This window comes from Abramis brama (assembly GCF_963993115.1).
Source record: "Abramis brama genome assembly, chromosome: 1".
NCBI classification, from domain to species: Eukaryota; Metazoa; Chordata; class Actinopteri; order Cypriniformes; family Leuciscidae; genus Abramis; species Abramis brama.
In genome coordinates this window covers 25,151,349-25,172,398 of record NC_139963.1, presented here as the reverse complement: position 1 = coordinate 25,172,398, position 21,050 = coordinate 25,151,349, and the positions used below count along the sequence as shown (strand labels likewise).

Below are 21,050 nucleotides of genomic sequence, written 5' to 3'. Positions count from 1 at the left end.
TAAAGAAAAAAATAATATATATATATATATATATATATATATATATATATATATATATATAAAGCAATTTTAAGTCAACTATAATCCTGCTATCTGTACCTAGTTGCTGGATTCGGTAGAGGGCGTAATGGCCCCGCCCCTTTCAGGCACAGCCAAAATCACGTGATGTTATTGACTTCCGGATTCTCCATTCAATCATAAGGGTCTCAACTTTCGGTAGGTAATGTCATTATCCCTGCAGGTTTATTTTATATATTTACTGAACATTGCATGTTGATACAACAGCCTTTAGAGATAATGATTATTATGAGATACTGAGACGTTAGAAATGAATAGGTATGTTTTGTGAAAATGAATTCGGTTGGGCATAGCGCACTGAAACGTTTATACGTGACTTACTAGATAGTTGCTGTGGATTAATTACTGTACTGCTACTACTACACATCACATCATTGAAAACGTGGTTCTGTATTATCGAAAAATATGGGGTTTTCAGTCACTGAAATTAGTCAACACTTTACCGCTGATGACCATGACAGAAGAGTTATTTTAGTATTATTAAAGTAATTATTAATATTTTTAATTAGCTATTATTTTTCATTTTAAAGTTTAAGTAATTTTGTTACTCAGTTTAGCTTTATTTTTGTTTTAGTTATTCTAAAGGGGTCATGACATGGATCTTTAATTATTTTAATATGCTTGAGGTTCACGTATAATGTTAAAGTTTTTTGCATAATTATGTGGAAGAATGATTATTTTCTACGGAGCCCCGCACATGACATTCAGGGAAAAACTGTAGGCTAAACCGCGCGCACAATTGACTAATTCGTTTCCTCCGTACGAACGATTTAGCAAATTGAGGGAACAAATTAGTAAATTGTGCGCGCGGTTTAGCCTACTATTTTTTTCCCTACAAAAAAAAAACTTTAACATTATACGTGAACCTCAAGCATATTAAAATAATAAAAGATCCATCTCATGAACCCCTTAGAATGACAAAAACTTTGTCTGAAATGATCCGTTTTTAAGCAGCGGCTCCTTTAAGGATTGTCAGTAAACGGCCAGTGTTATGATTGGCTAAAGTCATTGCATAGGAACGCACACATTGCACGTGAGTAAGTGTTTTGAAAACAATATCCATTTAAAACCATCCTTTACAGACAAAGCATTATGAAATTGTTAACTTACGGTTTGTGATGTAGCTGCCGTGAGATCCGAAACAGTTGGCGGCTTCATCTTTCAGAAAGTCCATTACACTGTACCTCGTTTACAAAACAATATGCAGTCAAATGCTCTGAATAAACATATAATAACACATCATTATTTTTTAAAAGATTCATATGCCCTTGTAATCTTTAATCAAAAACATGAACCTTCCCTCCCCCTCAAAACTGCATCTGTTCTCTTCATGAGGTATGTCTCGGCGGCGGGGGGGGGGCTAAATATCCTCCACAACTGCTGACTGCAAACTGCCATTCAGATCTGTGTTCATATGGTTAGCAACGTCCTTACGATCCTATCCATTCCAGAGGACGAAATCAAGTCCCGCCCTACATTTTCTTCTCGTTCCAGATACCATTTTACTCAGATATTCGACACAATATGGAAGAAAATTGTATTGGAACCTCCGTTTCATGCCAACTTTAATCTTCTGAGGGGTTCACTAGTTAATTTTAAAAGGTCCTGCATGTAGTCTGCATTATTCCATGTAGTCTCTTAATGTGAGATCAAAAGATGTGAGTTATAAAATAGCCTATTAAATACCGTACATTTACAATAAAATAATTCTATGTTTTTCTTTTAAACATTGTTTACAATTTAGTTTTGTCAGTTCAGTTCTGTAAATAACATGTAAAAGAGATCCACATTTACCTCAAACCAAGGTCAGTCTCACAAAATGCTTCCGTGTTACTTCTAGATAAAGATGCTGGGTTGAGTTGAGTTATTTATAAATGTAAATTAATATATGCATATGTGTACACAGACACATGGAGCGTGTGTTAGGTTTAGGTGTTGGGCCACTTGCTGCTGGGACTGTCGGGCTGCTGATTTTGCTGAAAGTGATCCAGAGACTGAGACACAAGCAGAATCTACAGGATAAGGTGGTGGTGATCACTGGAGCCAGCTCAGGCCTGGGCAAAGGTTACATGAACATAAGCTCTCCTATAATGGTTATCATAATGTCTTATCAATGCAGTTTGACTGTGGATATTACTTCATTGCTTGTTAAATATCTTAATCTGTCTTTTCACCCTCAGAGTGTGCACGGGTCTTCCACGCGGCGGGGGCCCGACTGATCCTTTGCGGACGGGACCAGAAGAGACTACAAGAGGTCGCTGAGGAGCTGAGAAATAAAAATAATAATGGAAAAATACAGGTGAAAACCTTTAAGCAAATCTCTTATTCTCCTTTTTGACTGTTCAGTTATCTTTTAAGGCTGTTTAAAAATGTGATTGTGCTTATACAGTGAATTCGGGGGGGACATAAGGTGTTGTTTATTTACACTAGACAAAAATGTAGGTGTGTGAACATATCCAATCTCTTAACTATGTTTATTTATTACTTTCTTTTTCAGACTTACACTCCCTGCACTGTCACCTTTGACCTCTCCAGCACATCCCTGGTTTCCAGCGCCGCCAAGGAGATTTTGAAGTGCCATGGTCACGTTGATGTCCTCATCAACAATGCAGGCATTAGTTACCGTGGCAACATCCTGGAAACCCACGTCTCAGTTCAGCGAGATGTCATGGAGACCAACTACTTCGGTCCTGTTGCTCTTACACAAGGTGAGTGAATAGGAGTCAAAGAAAGAGATCAGTGAAATGATTATATAGTGTAAAGTTTGGGGTTGGGGGAAAAATAAAAAAATCAAAGAAGTCTTTAATGCTCGTCGAGACTGCATTTATTTGATCAAAAATAATGTATCTTAAAAGGTAATTTATTCCTGTGATTGCAAAGCTGTATTTTCAGAAATCAGTCTAATATGATGATTTAATTCTCAAGAAACATGTCTTATTATTATCAATGTTGAAAACACTTGTGCTGCTTAATGCTTTGTGGAAATTTTTAATAAAAAACTTTCAAGATTATTCGATTAATTGAAAGTCCAAAAGAACAGCATTTATTTTAAATCTTCCGTAACATTATAAAATAAATTTCTTTACGGTCACGTTTCATAAAAAAAATATATTACTGAGTTTATTACTGTGTTTGTGTATATATATATATATATATATATATATATATATATATATATATGTGTGTGTGTATATATGTGTATATATATGTATGTGTGTGTGTGTGTGTGTGTGTATATATATATATATATATATATATATATATGTGTGTGTGTATATGTGTGTGTGTGTATATATATATATATATATATATATATATATATATATATATATATATATATATATATATATTTAAAGATGATATTAAATGTGAAATATATTATAAATATTATTATATTATATATTATACATGAAGATGAATTATATATAATTCAGTATATATCACATTATACATCACATTATATCCTAATATCACATTATTATCAAAAATGAAATGAAATTATATATGATATAAATATCATGTTTTGTTTTTTTTGTCCTGTCCAGCCATTCTGCCTTCAATGGTGGATAGATGCAGTGGACATATTGTTGTCATCAGCAGTGTGCAGGGAAAGATTTCAATACCGTACAGATCTGCATGTGAGTATACATACACAAAAAAACAGGTATTCAGATGTAAGAAATTACAATGTCTGCCTCGACGCAGATTCCACTCCAAGATAGGTGTTAGAACAAGCTCTTTCCCCAAAATGGTTTAATTATCATAGAGTTGAACAAAGTCAACTGTTTCACTGTTTCTGATTACACATAGTGAGCAAATGGTCATCGATTGTAAAATGGGAGCAGGTGAGGGACCTTCAGAACCATCTCAGATCATCTCAACTTCATTAGCATACAGACCACAGCTGTTAACAGGAGCAACTTCATTTTCATTAGGGCTGGTATTGGTAAACTGTCACGGGATAAAAGGACTGAGATAAGGACGCTCGGGGTTCATTCTGACTCTGTTGAAACCAAGGTGCTTCACTGATACGCTGCAATGAAACTTCTTCATTGATGAGGGGATTCAAATCTTTTTCTTCATGAATGGGTTTCTGCGTGTCTTAAAAAGTCTTTAAAAGTCTTAATTTGCCCTTACACAAATTAAGGCCTTGAAAAAGGTGTTAAAACAGTATAGAAAGTCTTAAATTCATAAATTCATGGCATTAAATGTTGCATGTATTGCAAAAAAATTAAATAATAATATCGTCCTCAGTATTTTTGCTCTGTATTCCAATACAAATATCTAAACATCTTTAAATCAAGATGCATTCATTCATACATGCATACATATGTAAAATGCAAAGTCTTGAAAAATGTAACAAAATTAAGTGAGTTTATGCGTAGCCCTTTAATCTTCATAAACTATATAGCTTACATTTAAAAGCTAAAAACTTTAAGATTCGACCTTTGAAGTCGGTTATTCAATCAATACATAGGCTTATAGCGGAAATAATAGTTTAAAAGGTGAAAAGAAGCATTTTTTTTGACAAGAGACATGGTTGTTTTTTAGCATCTAACGCTAAACTATTTAAAACCGCTAAACTCTGAGAAAGTTTTCTGTCCAAAGAAGGATCCAGTGGGCGAATGCATTCAAGCAGTCAGTCCTGAACAGCACTAATGCAGAGAAAACCCGGCCGATTACATCTGAGTTGGCGGAGAGACCCACATCCAGTTTTCAAAAACTATTCACTTCAAAAACAACCTCTCTCATATTCAGAGGTTTCTGAGCCATGCCAGTGTTGCATTAAATACAGACTGAATGGCAGTTCAAAACATGATCATTATGATAGCAAACTGCATCTGGGTTGGATAAAGCAAACCACCGTCTCGCTAGTAAAGTTTTGATGGATGACTTTTGTTCCTGTACTGCTATGAGACAAGAAACTGTCAATTGTCTGGTTTCAAACAAGACCAGGATATTAGGCCTGTAGAACCAATGGGTTCAAAAGCTGCAGCCATTTAATTTTGGGTATGGCATTATTGTGGTTAAGGGGTTAAAAGAAGAATAAATATCTGTCAATGAGTTATCAAAACTTCTCTTTGAATTAAGTTGAAATTTGTCTGAGCCCATTGGCAGATGTTCGTGCCCTTGTTTTAATAATAAACATACTTAATTTGAACCAATTTCACAGAAAACAAGACTTCATATTATGTCATTTTTTTATCTCCAGTAAATGCATCTCGATTTAAGAATCTTTAGACATTTGCACTGGAAAACAAAACAAAAATACTGAGGAAGAACATCGCTTTTTTTGCACTGTGATCAGAAGGTACAGTAAAAGATGTTTCCATATTCTAGTGGTTGGGAGCAGAGCGATTCAGTTGGAAGTTGTAATTTCAAACTTTGAAGTGTTGTTAACACTACTCATTGTGTTTCTCCCTAGACAACATATTGACGTATTCTTTTCCCCTTCAGTTTATTCCTTACATTTTCTGAACTTGGTCTTAAAAAGGTCTTTAACCGTGAGTATTACAAGTGATCAGGTTGCATCTCTGTCATGCTTTTAATCAGATGCTGCATCTAAGCATGCGACGCAAGCCTACTTTGACTGTTTGAGGGCAGAGGTCGACAGGTTCGGCCTGCAGGTGTCTGTCATCAGCCCGGGTTACATCAGAACAAACCTGTCCATCAATGCAGTCACGGGGGATGGCTCTCAATATGGAGGTGAGATAACGCTGTTCTTGTCAACCAAACTCTTATTCTCACTCTATTAAGAAGCGTTTCTTTTTGTTTTGTTCTTTTGGGTCTGAAGTAATGGACAAAACCACAGCTAAGGGGTGGGATCCAGTGGACGTGGCACGTGCCGTCCTGAAGGCTGTCTGTCACAAACAGAAAGACGTGGTGTTGGCTGGGCCGCTGCCGACTGCAGCCGTCTATCTGCGCGCACTCTGGCCTGCTCTCTACTTCAGACTGATGGCTTCACGGGCCGTAAAAGAACAGAGAGTGAAAGAAGAATAAGACAAAACAGTATTAGAAAAAATCTTTGCATCTTTCCTCTGAAGATTTCATCACTAAAGGTGAATACTCATGGAATGTTTTTAATAAATATTTAAAAATGAATTGAATCATCCCTGATCTGGGAAAAACACAGCAGCCAGATGACCAGTCTTTAGATAAGCAGAGCAAACATTTATCATACAAGAACTAATTATTTTCTATTCTAAGATGTATTCTATTTATATTGTCCTGGATTAAATGGTTTGTTAATATATTGACTATTTATTAACTCTTTTCCACTCCAGGCACCCTGTTGCAGGTCACCTTTAATTGCCTACAGTTATAAATCATAATATTAAATTAATTATCATCATAATGTTCTGGTGCCCCTTTTGTTAACATGAAGTTGAAATCTGAACATGATTTTTGTTTTGATTAAGTTTTCAACTCTCTCTTGTCGCAAATCGGCCTCTATTTTGCTGGCTGTTGTGTTTTAAATCGGTCTCTAATAGGTCTGGCTGTTGTGTTTTTGTTGTAGCTGGATTTGGAGCGTCACTACAGTTTGCAAGGACGGCATCATGATAATCTGGTTATGACAGATGCTAACGACTCATTTTCGTTTTATAGTGATGCACCACACATGTGCCGCTCTCAATAAGATCCTGGGAGGTGGATGTGCATGATCAAGCAGTTGTGCTTTGGAGGAAAAACTAATTCCAAATTGTGCATCAGTTGACATATAAAGGGATTTTTTTTTCCCTCAAGAGACCTTGATGTTGGTCCAAATTAAAACTCTATATTTGCACCTTGCTATGTTTTACTGTTGAACATTAAAAAAAATATGGAGTTTGCAGTGCCAGCCCAGCTGATTTTTGTCTCCAAATATGGTTGATGGAGGAAACTCACCAGACAGTTCTGTCAAGGCAACGCTATTTAAACGGTGTTCAAACGGTCAGTCTAAACAGAAGAAAATTTACTGCCATATTCATTCTCGGCGATTTAAAAAGATGTCCACATGCATGAAATATAATGGTATTTTATCAAATTCTTTTTCCACACGTTTACCTTTCAGATGCCTTAAGATGAGTTAAGCATTCTTAGTTTCAGACCTAGTTTCCTTTGAAACCTAGTAACCCATTAAGGACCTATACAATGCCTCTGCACTGAAAGTTTATCTTTTTTTTAAAGAAAAGCCCCATTCCAGTCCCCTTAAAATCCTGCACTAATTAAAATGAGATATGTGACAGTTTTAGTTTCATGGTCACTCTTTCTGAATAAGCTAAATAGATTAAAATAGACTAAATAGATTTTTAAATAGATTTTTTAAAACAACATGTGGACTCACCTTCTGACCTGAGAACATTACCATCATGAACTATAGTATAATATCTTTGTGATATAGAATTATATATAGTATTATACACTGTGCCAAAACATTATGAGCACCAGTCTAATATGCTGTTGGCGTGCTGCCAAAACAGCACCAACCCTCTGAGGCGTGGACTCTATAAGACCCCTGAAGGTGTCCAGTGGTATCTGGAGATCCTTCAAGTCCTGTAGGCTACAAGGTGAAGCTGCCATGGATTGAACTTGTTGGTTCAGCACGTCCCACCCGGATCAGTGGGCAGCCATTTTTGCCCGGGAGTGACTGGGGGTCAGGAGCCTTGCTCAAGGCATCTCAGTCATTTCCTGCCAGTATGGAGAATAAAAACCTGCAACCTTCGGGTTACCAGTCTCACTCTCTAACCATTAGGCCACGACTGCCTAGGTAGGTGGCACGTGTCAAATTTACATCCACATGAATTGCTGGACCCAGGGTTTCCCAGCAGAACATTGCTCAGAGAATCACTCCCTCAACTGTCTTATCGTCATCATTTACTTTTAATTTACTTCCTGCTGCCATCACTTCCCCTGGTAAACAGTGCATGCATACATAGCCAGCCAAGTAATGTAAAAGAAAATGGGATTCATCAGACCAGGTGACCTTCTTCCACTACTCCAAGCGATCATTAAAATTTTGTGACTTGTGCCACTGTAGACATTTTGTTGGCTCGGACCAGACTGGATAGCCTTCATTGCCCTTGTGCATCGATGAGCCTTGGGTGCCCAACATCATGTCGCCGGTTTGTGGTTTGTCCCTCCTCAGACCACGGTTGGTAAATTCTCACCACTGCTGACCGGGAGCACCCCACAAACCTTGTGGTTTCAAAGAAACTCTGACCCAGTAACCTTGCCAAAACTCACTCAGATATTGTTTCCTGCCCCCAACACATTGATTACAAGAACTGATTGTTTGCTTAGAATCTAATCTACCCAGACCATAATATGTGGCCTTATTAGGAGATGATATATTATATATAATATATTATATATTTTCTTCCCCTGTGGCTGATCATGTTTCGGCTCATCTTGTGTGAACAATGTGTCAAAAGGCCAAAAAATGCCATATTTAAGAATCAGACACTGGACATCTATCTGAAATGTAAAAAGCACAAGATGCTATGAGTTATGCTTTTCTTATGTGGCTGTGAGAATGATAAGCACTTACTCCTAAAGGTGAAGTGTTGACCAACTGCAGACAAAATAAGTGTTGGAGAAACCTTTTTTTTTTTTTTCATATCAATATTTTTAAATTCTACTGAGCAGAAATGACACTTAAACCCACATAAAATAAAGACTGAGCCAATTAAGCCTTACCCTTTTCTCTTTGAATTTCCTGTTTTAGATATTATACACTACAATATGAAAATAAAACATCAGATGACTCATTTAAGCTCCACAGGCCAGATGCATTTGTAAAAACAGCATAAACAATTTAACACGGTGCCATTAATACAAAATATCATTTGAAAACTATTTCTCACAATTTCTCTGCATATAGGCTGTGAATAACTGCTTGTTACATTGAAGTAAATTTCATTCAGTTGCACTGGTTTGCCTGCAGATTCAAGGAATAGTTATAACCAAAAACGAGAAAATTATGTAACAGCATATAGATCTAAAACAACATGAGTAAATGACAAAACTTCAATTTTGTGGTGAACTATGTCTTTCAGCAGGAGTTAACATTTACTTTTATATTTATTTTTCATAACTTCATCAGAAGATCCGGATTTATACTGATCCATTACAAACCGTGGCTTGTAAAATACTGTGAGATCTGACTGTGAGATCTGCATGAAGGCTACAACTCAGATGTGCAATAAGAAAGAATCCAAGCCCTTGAGGGTCAAAATAAAGGTCGTCAGAGATACCAGTGAGGTTAAATCTCCTACTGTTTAATGAAAAGGTGACGCACCAAAGGCAGGGTACAGTAAAACTACACAGAGGGAGAAAATAGAGGATTCAAAGGTCATTCTTAAAACACGTCTGTCTGTCCACCACACGTTCAGTCCGACAGGTCGCTGCCCGGGTGCGGAAGCTCCATGTGGGTGGCAGGTGACCGTTGGGAGAGGGCCGCGGGACGAGGAAGGGGCTGGACAGGTGCAGGGAAGAAGTGGGAAAGGGGGCTCAAGTGCACTGGTGATATCACTTTTAAAGTACAGAGAAAAAAGGAAGATTCATTCAGAACTATAAGCTCCCCCACCCCCCCCAACCGCTCCTCTCATACATCCATCCATCAATCTGTCCAATCCTTGACCAGTTGAAATCAAAACGATGAAAAATTGTGACAGAGAAAGCGCCGCGTATTCTTTTGCTTTCGATCACTCTCACTGTCGGTCCGTCCGTATGTTATTGTTTGGTGTGTACGTGTGTATCTGCCAGTGTCGGGTGTTTAGTAGTGCTTCTCACCTCCTTGCCGCGTGTTTGTGTGTGTGTATGCGCATGTCAGTATCTGTATGCGTGTGTGTGGATGTGGCATAGCGCTCATACAGCGTACAGTTCATAGATCCTCTTGGCACAGTACGCCAGGGCCGCCAACGCTATCGTGTTGTGCAGTCTCTTTCTGTGCACGTCGTCCCGTCGAACCAGAACCACTGGCGTAGAGGAGGTGAGCGTGTGCAGGGGCAGCCGCGATAGCTTCTGACTGTCGTACTCTACCTGGTACTTGCAGCAGGGGTCGAACTGCCAAGAGATGCCGTAGAGTGCGGCGCAGGCCAGGCTCAGAGCGCCAGCCGGCAGCGCCACATAACGGGAGTAGTCGGCGGGAAGGGCGAGCGGCGTCAGGAGGCATGCTGCCCCGGCCAGGACGGCGGATTTGTGCAGGCAGTTTCCCACGGCCACCCAGCGGGCTGTCTCGTCCCCGATGCGCGTGGGTTCGATCACGATGTAGCGGTACTGCGCCTCCAGAGCCTGTTCCAGCTCGTATTCAAACTGCTCCTGTGCATTCTCGCCGTTGTAGATCTCGTGGACGATGTAACACTCCGTCGCCGCCATCACTCCCCTTGAGAGAGAGAAAAGAGGAAGAGGAAAAAGTGAGTTCGCCAATCCAACCCCCCGGTTTCACAGACAAGGCTTAAGCTAGTCCTAGACTAAAATGCACGTTTGAGTTGTTTTGCAACTTACACTGACAGATCTTAAAATATGTCAGTGCCATTGTTTTGTCTCAAGATGCACACTAATGTTATTTTCTAAGGCACATTTATAAAAGCTACTTAAATGTCCTAAATGAACTAAGGCCTTATACTGGCTTAATCTAAGCCATGTCTGTCAAACCAGGCCCAAATTAATTTCTTCAGATTTAAAATTCTGAAATTTCTGTTTATATAAAAACCCTAAACTTAGCAATGCAATTCAAAACAATAATGCAAATGCAATATTGCAATTCAAATGCAATATTGCAGTACAATAATCCCACTGCAGAAACATAATTGCCATTTTTGTCTTGATGACATATCTGACATGTCAGAAGAGCTTTGTTAGCAAATATTTTATCTCCTCCACTGATCAGCTTGTAAGACATAAATAAACGCACACCACTGTTCACGTGCGCAAGACATCTTTTTAATTCTGATTGAGGAAAAAGGTTGGATTTAAGCGTTTAAATGCTTAACTTTTTCCTATTGATCTGATTATTTCAGGTCTACACCACCCCTTTCCAAATACAATTGAAATTTCAGATCGAATGAGGCGTTTAAATTAAGGCTTTTTAGCCCGATTGAGCCATCATTCTGATCTGATTATTTGGTTGCATGTGAATGCAACTACTGATATGTACTGTGTATGAGGCAAAAAGTAAAACTGATTTGACAAGACAGATACTTTAAGACCAGTCAACATTGCTTCAGATGGGACGGCATTTCCTGTGCTGTTTTTTTTTTGGGGGGGGGGCACATTTTCCTAAATTGTTTTAAAAATGGTAAAGCTGCTATAAAAATCCTCCGCTAAAATTGACTATATTGTGGTCTTGCTTCGACTCGACCTGTCCCGCGATGTCTACATGAGCCAGAGGATCTGCGGCCTGGGTTCACAGAGTGAAACAAAAAACTTCTTCGCGATGTTTTAATAAGCCGAAAAGCTGATGGTAAATGTTCAAATGCACAATGAAAGACACTTTGATCAGGTAACTTATTTTGATAAAATCTTGTTATTTCAAACTAGTTATTATATTACAAAATACGGACTGATAACTAACTTGATAAAATCAGGCGAGAGCGGTCCGCCTTAAATTTAACGCATACTGTCAGTTTAACAGGCTGTGCATTAAACGGCCACAGTTTTTGGGGCAAACATACAATTTCTTCCTGTTCTCAAGACATTTACACGAAACTTAGTACAACAACTATAAATGCTTGCTAGCTGTACATATCTCCTTGAAACCTGCTGTCATAGGTGTGAAGCGCTATTTGAACTTGTCCCTCTCTTGTCGAAATGGGTAACACATACTGCAAAAGGGATAAATATAAAGATTTCAGATGTAACTGCCATATAATTATATTTGTGGTGCTCTCTGAAGTGCTAATCAGTTGAGGGACCCCAGAGTCAGTAAGCTAATCAAAACAACACATGAGCTCCATTCAGACTATGTTTCTTTAGTATTTGTGGCTTCACAAAACGCCAAAAGACCTGGTGTTTTAAAGACAGGAAACAAACTTAAAATGTGCATAAAGCCTAAACATTTCACGTCAAGTATTATGAAATAATGACAGGTTTTAGTCTAACTGACCTCTCCCTGTTGACTGGGACACCGCGCCTCCTTCCCAGCGACGCCATCTTGAAAAAGCAACGGACTAGACTTGACGCAAAACTTGTCGCGGTGCACTTTAGGTAATGTAGTTCGCGGCTTCAGCTCTAAAAATAATCTTTAAAGCTTTCGAGCACATGAAAGAGACTACAAATCCCGTGAATCTGAATTTAGTTGAGGACCCTACCACCTGAACAGAATCTGTAACGATATTAAAATTTGCTTTATTTAGTTAAAGACAGTTGTTTGTAATGTATGGAACACATTCTTTCGTACAACAAACAAGTAACTGGTTTTGATTATGGTTTGTTCCGCGAGGCTATATTATTAATGTTTTTGAATTAGCGGAGGTGACCAATCGAAAGCAAGGACATCACTATGGGGCTTTCAGTAGGACAAACCATTCCCACGGCGTATATACGTTGCGTAAAGAATGTGGTCTGACTAAATGATTTAACTGTTTTGTACTGTGTCCAAAACTTTCGGTCATGTAATGCACGTGGATGCGAGGGTATTGCAGAGAAGGCACTCACCCATAATGTGGTCGGTTCTCGTTTATGTAGTGAGTCCCGTCCTCGTACGGCTCTGGTGCATAGGAGGAGAGGGGGGAACCGTGTGGTGTTATAACAGCCACACGGTGCTCGGTAACACGTGCAGGGTTTGCGCTCTCTGTCTCCCCCAGTAGTGATGGATTGCATAACATAAAAGCATTAACACCGTTCATTTGATATATGTGCATTAATTAAATTGAGAAAAAATGCATTAAAATATTTTTAAGAAAGGGAACTAAATTCAAAGCAATAGTTTTAGGCATTGTGCCAGTGGCAATAGTGCTTTAAATAAAATAAAATAAAATATTTTTACAGAAAAACTGTCTGTAACTAGGCTACTAGTAAAACCCAAATGCATTTCAGTTGTCATCATTTACTCACCCTCATGTCGTTCAGACCTGTATGAATTTATTTATTTTGTGGGGAAAAAATACAACATGCTGGTATTTTTGGGGATATTGGATATTTTTTTGAATGGACTCCAACATTCTTCAAAATATCTTCATTTGTGCTCCACAGGGGGAAAAAAACATTCCAACATTTTGGAAAGGGATGGGCAGTATTTCAGATACATGTATTTAAAATACGTATTTGAAATACTATTTGGAAAAAAAAACTAATGTAATTTTCAAAATACGTTGCTGCGCCAGTCAACTTCTTTATTAGGCTGCTGGTTTCCTGTATCAACTAGTTCAGTCCCCCAAACAACAACTGTCATGCACATGAGCTGCAGCTGTACAACTCCATCTGGCATTGGGTGAGCAAATGTTCTGCATTAATAAGGAATAAAATATGGCGAGGATGTCATAGTTGATTCTACTTGTTGATTAAGGTTAAAACGGAACATCATTCCGATTTGCCTTCAGTTAACATGAAGGAATAAAACAGCACTAGCAAGGGGTAAAAATAGCATTAGTGGGGGGAAGAAATAGCTTGATAGTCAATTGGTTGTTGGATTTATATCATGGCAATGATATAAAGTGTGAAATGATTTAACTTTTTCTATATTGTTTTTATATCGCTGACTGTATGCAAATATATCCATGCACATAGTGGTCAGGAGTTATTGACACTTTAAAATGATAAAGAAACATGGATGAATGAGTAATAAAGAGCGGGACATGTTTGATGTTAAAAAGACGCAATATGCCGCGAAAGAGAACTCATTCGCACAGACAGGTAGTTTTCTGTGCACAGCTAAACGGTAAAATACACATAAAATATGTTGAAATCTAAGTATTTTATGTCTTGAGTGAAGGTAAACAGTCGGGAGAATCAGATGTGTATCAATATATTGGGTCCATCCATCAACCTAAAATACTGCTGCTGTCTGTGTCATTAATGTTAATCAAACAACAATCACTCACTGCTCTTGACTGAATAACTTTTGTAGCTTTAATAAATATCAGTGTGTATTTAATTTATACAGTGAGGATTATGCAGTTTTATTTTGCATTTCATTACTTTATTCAATTTCTGTATTATTTCTTACTTCTGTTAGGTAGACCTACCTGAAAGAAATAGCACTCTTTATTTAATTTGTATCTTTGTTCTATTGTATTTTTCCTACTGCTTGTCATTTCTTTGTTCTTAATTTATTACTGACTGTTAACTTGTCTTCAATAATTGCTTGAGAACTTTTTACGTACATTAGTTTGCCTAGTATAAGTTTTTGCTGTGGTATTGAGAAGAGTGAAATGTTGGTATTATAATAACCTTATTTCCAGAAAAAAAAAGACTATATAATGATACATATTGTGATGAGATTTTTTGTCAAATCGCCCTTCCCTACTACTTGCTATATAGCAAGAAAATATCCCACATTTTTAGACATGATTCATTTAGTAGTGCTAATAGGTAGCAGTGTAACCCGGTCAGAAATAAGTATAGAAGTGGCACAAATAACAATGAATTAATGATTAATGAATGCGAAATATTTCAGTAATAAAAAAAACTTTATTCGAAAGTACACACAATTAAAACACATCATACTTATGAACACAAACACTCATAAACCAAGTTTTATCTAAAATGTTTTATTCAAAACCATGAATAGTAATATTAAGAGTACATAAGTGTGTAAAAACAGTTAGGTGTCAGGCATCTTTAGTCTGCATTACATCATAAACCGACGTAACAGAGCCCAGTTTTACGTGAAAAAGATGGCCATCATTATCATCGCCAGGAATATCACTGTCATTAATGGTGTCACGGATGTTTGCGTCGGCACAGAATACGCCATGCAAACAACCGGTCTTGCTCAAGGCAGTTCATCAACTGACTTTTAATAAGACCCCTGGGATATATGGGAGTAATTAACATACACTGATTCATACGCTCATACTGTTATTCATACACACACATCCAACCACTTGTAACAGAATCCTCTACGCAGAGGTGCTTTATTGTTTATAAAGTGTGCATCCTGAGAGGTTCAGCCCTGCGAATATATGGGCAGGCGATTGTCTCCAGAGTCTTCACTGAGCTCTTCACTGGCCATAGTATACACCGATACACACATGCAAAAGCACAAAACCAGCCTAGAACATGCACAGAAGAAAATAGCTGTTTCTGACAGGACAGTTACATTGGGATGTCCCTAAAACTCCTGTGCATGTGGGAACACAAGTGCGCGTGTATCTCTCTCGTGAGCACCACTAAATCTGAAGGCGTAAGGCCAGAGAGGCATATGGAGTCTGACGTCACTCTTATGATCATATCAAACAGTTGATATTTTGAGTTCATAATGGGTGTCATAATCCTCTCACTTCTCTAGATTGGCTTGAAAGTCTGCTTGAGTTACACACTCTTATCCACACTCTTATCTTTCCAAAAAAAAAACATTTAAATGGCTTTGTAGTTTCAGATCTCTCCCCTCCTTTGATCGCATTCACTCTCGCTCGCTCGCAAACATAAAAATAAATCTTTCTTTTGTGGAGTTTCAAGACCAGTCAGACAGATTAGGGACGCCCAACAGATACCCATCCCACCCAATCCCAAATCATCCAGTTAGAATCAAGAGATCCTCAATGCTCTCAATGGAGGATGCGCTCCAAGTAATGGGGGTGAGGGTTTTCTTTGACGTACTTCTGGATGTACCAGCAGGTTAAATGGGCTTTCAGGTCCTCCTCTACCACGAAGTCCATTGCAGCCTAGCAAAAACAATCACAAACCAAATGTTAATGCACGCCGGTGAACAAGGTAATACCATTGTGCATAAACCCATTCACATTGATCTTGAGTAATCTTCCACAACCTTGGCCAGGTGTTTGGCGATCTCTCGTCCTCGGTAAGCTTCAGGAACCTCAGTATGCTGCAGATCCACCGTCTTCTTCCCCACATATTCATACAGCAGCACAGCCCTATCATGGGAACCTTCAATATACAAGAGAAGATGCAAATATAGAAGTCAGCATACAGTAAACAATGCAATTTATCAACTGCGCTGTTAAACAGGATGCATGATGTCGCTTTCCGGGGAAATAGTCGCATAGTCGTACGTGGGCTTGGTTTGTCTCTCTATGAAAGCGTAATTTCTGTGAATACAAACCCTTTATTTTCACGTGAAACCCCGCAGGAAACAACGCACGACTGTTCCTGTAAACCTCTGCTGCTCCTGATCTTCTACACAACGACAGAAACGAAACGACTTGGGTTTGTTTAGTACAGATTGATATCAGTGGCGATGATGGAACAGGAAGTAACGTTAGCCTAAAAAATAAAGTCTGGATGGGATGGCTAGCGGGTAGGCTAGCAATTTAGTTATTGATTCAGCCAGAGAAAAAGAAAACAAAGCTCGTATTTGAGCAAACTGTGACTATAGTGACAGGCGAGATATACTGCGGCTCTGTACGGCAAAACAAAACAACAGAAACTGCAGCAATTCACCGGATGAATCCTACTTATTAAACGCTTGTTAAAAGGCCACTACAAACCAGAAAGATAAATAACAAACTAGTGGTGTGCTGGAAAAAAAAATTGCTCGAGCAAAACAACTAGTTCATGTCATATTCAATTAACTACTGAGATCAAAGCATGCAACGACATTTACATAAACAACGAGGCAATTGCTACTATATAACTAGGACGGATTCTATTAGATAACATGTTTATCGTGTTGAGAAGCGAAATATAATAAACAAAAGGCACATTTTGCAGGCGAGAGCACGGTGGTTTTTCCTCCTCCCCCATCTCGTTATCTGACGTATTACTGACCGTTCAGTCGGATGCTGAATTGTCGTCTTTTCTTGTCGTGCTCCACTCTGAGAGGAGTGTTGATATCGAGGACGTTTATCTGTGCAGCCTGGGCCATAACGACAGCGAGTCTACTGTCAGGGCAGAGGGGAGCTGTGTGTCAGTGTGCCACGGCTGATTCCACTGCGATCATGAGAGGCGCATTCATGCCTCGCCGAGGTAAGGACGAACATCTGATCCTGCAAAAACATCCACGGAAATCAGCTGTGAAGTCACGTGCTCGCAGCTGACCAATGAGGATGGACGTATTGTTTTGATACGCGCGGTCTCTTTAAAAAGATCTCGCTATGCGGCCGCCAGGTGGCGATGAATGTTTGCTGTTCGGTTTTACTTCTTGGTCGATATATTTTCCAGTGGCATGTCGGGAATTTGTTTAAGAAACTATAAGAATTGACTGCAAAGGTAGTTCAAAGAAAAATAGAAGCTATTTTTGTTTGTTCTTGTGTATTGCCTCACCGAGATCAATAGGCCTATAATTTATGATGTATTTAGTCAGTTCATTTCGTTTTAGCTGCACTTTAGCCTTAAATAGGCCAGAGTGCATAAGTAAGGGTTTTGAAACTTTTGTTAATCGATTAGTTTAATCAATAATATACATGATTTATGTAACCACAAAATACTTAATTGCTGCACTATCAACATTATAAATAACAATAATAATATAGTTATTACTACTAATATGGTTGTTAACAATGGAGATTAGTAGCATCATGTATAATTGGACATGGCCAGTTTAAGACAGTATTTTTATTATTATTATTTTACATTTTATTTTACATCAAAGAAGTTGACAAAACCACAAGGGTGATCATCTCTATCATGTCTGAATGTAAACGTTGGTTGAATTCTGGGATAATAAATGTTCTTGCTTTTATCTGATTTGTTTGCAAATATATTTTCATTTTAGCAGTTAAACCTATATTTTTCCCAAACTTTTTAGTGTCATTTACTCAGATTCTGGTTCTAAAAAAAGCAACATGTATTGTGAAAAGTGCTGGTCAAGACGACATGACTTGAGTTGATTCTGGAATTTTATTGTGTTTAGATATCCTTAAAACCATGTAAGACACATGACAGCTGTTGGGGTGAGGGGTCAAACAAACAAACATTTGAGGAAATTACTTTGCTGGTGAGGTTAATGTATATCAGATCCATAGTCCCACATCCAAAGTTCACAGACTTTGCATAAGAAACAGGAACAAACACAGGTTAAAACAACTGTAGAGCACATCCAAGCAGAGGATGGGTTCAAGTTTACTAATAAAATACATAGCATACAGTACATACAATATTTCAGTAGCGAATACTAACAATTTTAATTTATTTCTCATTAATAAGATGATCATTTTAGCATTCTTTACATAAATAATCACTTATGGCACCTTTCAGATTTGCATATTTAAAACTATAAAAAGAACAATATAAGATATTAAGACAGCACCTGGTCACATATGATAAAAAAACAAACAATGCATTTAGGGAGATACTCTACTGGCCAGTATTCATGTTAATGCAATCAGAAGAAAAAAAAAGTCTAAGAAATAGTCACACATACACATATATTCATGCTCATATCTGTACATTTTTAATATACTGTAAGTGAGCGTAAAGCTTTTAGATGGCTTGACATTTTCAAAGTACAGTTTATTGTAGTGTCATTTGAACTGTACACAGTCATTAACTGTGGATCTTATAAAAAGAGAAGGTGATACATATCAGAGTTTGGAATGTAACAAGAAATTTGTGAACATATTGAGGGCCTTATTTAGGTGTTTTATATATTTAGGGCCTCTCTATTATCTTCCTCAGGGTGTTGATGACGTCCTCACCACTGTTCCATGGCACCACACTTGCCTTGAACTCTCCAGGTTTGGCTTCCTCCATCTCTTGAATCAGTTTATGCATTGGGAAGTCCCGGCGTGGGAACGCTATATCACCCGGTGACAGAGTGAGTGATGGGCAAAAGTCATTGGCCCCATCGCCCACGTACAGAACCTTCTGATAGGGCCGTCCGCCTCTCTCACGCATGCGCTGGGCCACGTACTGCCTTACCACCACCGCTTTGCACATGTTTGCTGGGCACCGCAGGCACTCATGGGAGTGGAAGGGCCGAAGCTGCAGCTGCCCATTATCATCAAAGTGAGCCGGGTTGGTGAAAATACGCAGAAACAGCGGGCGGAAGCCTAGGTGCTGAAGCCACGTCTCGATGAAGACAGTATTGGCATCAGACACGCAAACCACTTCAAAGTCCCTTGATGGCTGGGAGAGCAGGAATTGCATCAAAGTGGGGATGCCTGGGCAAGGAGGGAGCTTCTCCACTGTGTCTCGAATAGCTGCCGGGGTGATGCCCTGTTCTGCGAGGTAGGCCAGCACACGCTGCATGTACTCATTGTAGTGGCCAGAACGGTAGGTGTCCTTCAGCCAGCCGGGCAGGACTCCACCTGGCGCCACAGTAACTATAGAGTCGTCACTGCACTCATCCACCAGGGTCTCGTCAAAGTCAAAGAATATAAGGAAACGCCTATCATTAGGCGGCGGAGTCTGAGCTCTGCTTCTGTGTTGGTGGTGCTCCTCCACTCCTCCAGGGGGATGGGCCGGGGAAACACAGCAGTTGAAGACAGAGTCCCGCATCATGGACAGGAGGGAAGAACAGCACAGATGTCTTTTTCTTCTCTGTCTTCTGCTCCTCCTCTGCAGAAGAAAAGAGCAAGCACTTATGCCAGAGCTTCAAGTAGACAAAAGAAAGGATAAAGAAGCAGGAAGGACAAACACTGAAAGTCAGCAGTGAAGTAGCCTAGATAAAACTTAAATCTAATATTATTATTTTTTTAAATTCAAAATTTAGATGTATTCAAATATATTTCCAGCCATTTATGTTCCAAAGGTTTTAAGATTTATATAGTCTGTGGACTAAAATCAATTCATAGCAGTCTCCTGCTTCTTCCATTCTCTTACAAACTTGTGTCAATATGGTTCTACACTATACAGTCAGACACAGATGTCAAATATTTATTTTAAACATAGACAAATGTTATATTAATGAATTGAGAATACATTATGGTTTCAACCTGACTTTCTAATGATGCAATTATCTTTTGAATTGTCAAGGCAGTTAGAAAATCGTAGGATTAACAGAGATTACAGTATATTTTATTACATATTAACCTCTTCCTTCTACCATTTTCTTTAAAAGATCCCATTTAGTTTTTCTTGAATTTAATATTTTAATTCATGTAAGCCTTGATTTATTGTCTGAGGACATGGTTTTAAGATGTAGCTTAGTAAACGGTAACATTCTCATCTGATTAATTTTAATGTGTTGAAATATTGCCAATTTTAAATACTAACATAATGGGACATGTTTATTTTTGTTTTTTCATGTAAACCAGTATCAGTGAATCGACTCATCGGAGTTTTTAATCTTTCAGACTTCAGTATGATTACGCAACTCACCGGTTTTCACCTTCAACGCACCGCTGCACAGTGTCAACCTATAACAGACAAATACAGGACAGTATGACTTTACATTTTACATTTTACTGAATGTTTTCAGTAAGCGAGAGCAGTTTCTAGTGAACGTTTACAAATTGTAGCCTAGGCTACTGTTCAACGATACAGCCACAAGTTATTAGATGACAGCGTGATTATGTCATATTCTAATGGATTGTAATCAAAAGCAGTTACATAGCAAATTTCTATGACCTTGCTTTCACTTTATATGCATTGCAGTACAGATTATGCAACAAATCGGAAATACCTGGTTTTTGGTGCGTTTGGCTCAAGGTATTGCTTTTAAGTTAAGCAAATCTTTAAGTTGCAAAATATTTTCAAATATGCTTAAAAAGGTAGGCTATGTTGAGGTAATAGCCCACCACAGGATATAAATATTCAAAACAGGACAGGGCGTAATGGAATCGCCCAGTAAATCAGCAAATTACCTTTCGCTGTTTAGTTGCTCATCACCGATCGCTGCTTCTGCGTCTGCGTCTGTCCGCCCGGCTGCTCAAAAGTGCTGGAGATGTATCCGATCGTGCTTTATTCAACCACAGTGACGCGCGTCGGAT

The 21,050-nt window shown here is 38.5% G+C and overlaps 4 protein-coding genes across 6 annotated transcripts; 1 reads left to right on the top strand and 3 right to left on the bottom strand.

Annotated features, from left to right (window-relative positions):
- Positions 1-163: 163 nt before the first annotated feature.
- dhrs7b (dehydrogenase/reductase (SDR family) member 7B) lies at positions 164-6,916 on the top strand. Of its 3 annotated transcripts, none has more exons than XR_014603006.1 (8): positions 164-216; positions 1,985-2,142; positions 2,259-2,377; positions 2,576-2,786; positions 3,624-3,716; positions 5,632-5,784; positions 5,873-6,137; positions 6,685-6,916. XR_014603006.1 is itself a non-coding variant. In XM_084086965.1 (7 exons), the coding sequence occupies exons 2-7, from the start codon at positions 1,989-1,991 to the stop codon at positions 6,076-6,078; spliced, it is 936 nt and encodes a 311-aa protein (XP_083943091.1). In that variant the 5' UTR covers positions 164-216; positions 1,985-1,988; the 3' UTR covers positions 6,079-6,916. The 3 variants fall into 3 exon arrangements, 1 of the variants encoding a protein (XP_083943091.1); XR_014603007.1 differs by having other exon boundaries at positions 6,596-6,916; XM_084086965.1 differs by having other exon boundaries at positions 5,873-6,916.
- A 2,398-nt stretch (positions 6,917-9,314) lies between these two features.
- Positions 9,315-12,248, bottom strand: tmem11 (transmembrane protein 11). The gene is made up of 2 exons (XM_084086986.1): positions 12,164-12,248; positions 9,315-10,441 (listed from the first exon to the last, which is right to left on the bottom strand). The coding sequence occupies exons 1-2, from the start codon at positions 12,208-12,210 to the stop codon at positions 9,925-9,927; spliced, it is 564 nt and encodes a 187-aa protein (XP_083943112.1). The 5' UTR covers positions 12,211-12,248; the 3' UTR covers positions 9,315-9,924.
- A 2,420-nt stretch (positions 12,249-14,668) lies between these two features.
- On the bottom strand, positions 14,669-17,188 carry natd1 (protein NATD1). The gene is made up of 3 exons (XM_084118275.1): positions 16,948-17,188; positions 15,989-16,107; positions 14,669-15,884 (listed from the first exon to the last, which is right to left on the bottom strand). The coding sequence occupies exons 1-3, from the start codon at positions 17,042-17,044 to the stop codon at positions 15,768-15,770; spliced, it is 333 nt and encodes a 110-aa protein (XP_083974401.1). The 5' UTR covers positions 17,045-17,188; the 3' UTR covers positions 14,669-15,767.
- An 813-nt stretch (positions 17,189-18,001) lies between these two features.
- On the bottom strand, positions 18,002-21,050 carry phospho1 (phosphoethanolamine/phosphocholine phosphatase 1). The gene is made up of 3 exons (XM_084118262.1): positions 20,925-21,050; positions 20,440-20,477; positions 18,002-19,677 (listed from the first exon to the last, which is right to left on the bottom strand). Exon 3 carries the CDS (start codon positions 19,618-19,620, stop codon positions 18,769-18,771), a length of 852 nt encoding a protein of 283 aa, XP_083974388.1. The 5' UTR covers positions 19,621-19,677; positions 20,440-20,477; positions 20,925-21,050; the 3' UTR covers positions 18,002-18,768.

What these genes read in the sequence shown, in the direction of transcription:
- dhrs7b (XM_084086965.1), top strand. Translation starts at nt 1,989, where the DNA reads ATGGAGCGTGTGTTAGGTTTAGGTGTTGGGCCACTTGCTGCTGGGACT. An exon ending in CAGCTCAGGCCTGGGCAAAG is followed by an intron (nt 2,143 to 2,258) that starts GTTACATGAACA and finishes TTTCACCCTCAG; the next exon opens with AGTGTGCACGGGTCTTCCAC. An exon ending in TCCTGTTGCTCTTACACAAG is followed by an intron (nt 2,787 to 3,623) that starts GTGAGTGAATAG and finishes TGTCCTGTCCAG; the next exon opens with CCATTCTGCCTTCAATGGTG.
- tmem11 (XM_084086986.1), bottom strand. Translation starts at nt 12,210, where the DNA reads ATGGCGTCGCTGGGAAGGAGGCGCGGTGTCCCAGTCAACAGGGAGAG. An exon ending in GTCCCAGTCAACAGGGAGAG is followed by an intron (nt 10,442 to 12,163) that starts GTCAGTTAGACT and finishes CTCTCTCTCAAG; the next exon opens with GGGAGTGATGGCGGCGACGG.
- natd1 (XM_084118275.1), bottom strand. Translation starts at nt 17,044, where the DNA reads ATGGCCCAGGCTGCACAGATAAACGTCCTCGATATCAACACTCCTCTC. An exon ending in ATTCAGCATCCGACTGAACG is followed by an intron (nt 16,108 to 16,947) that starts GTCAGTAATACG and finishes TGTATATTGAAG; the next exon opens with GTTCCCATGATAGGGCTGTG. An exon ending in TCGCCAAACACCTGGCCAAG is followed by an intron (nt 15,885 to 15,988) that starts GTTGTGGAAGAT and finishes TGTTTTTGCTAG; the next exon opens with GCTGCAATGGACTTCGTGGT.
- phospho1 (XM_084118262.1), bottom strand. Translation starts at nt 19,620, where the DNA reads ATGATGCGGGACTCTGTCTTCAACTGCTGTGTTTCCCCGGCCCATCCC.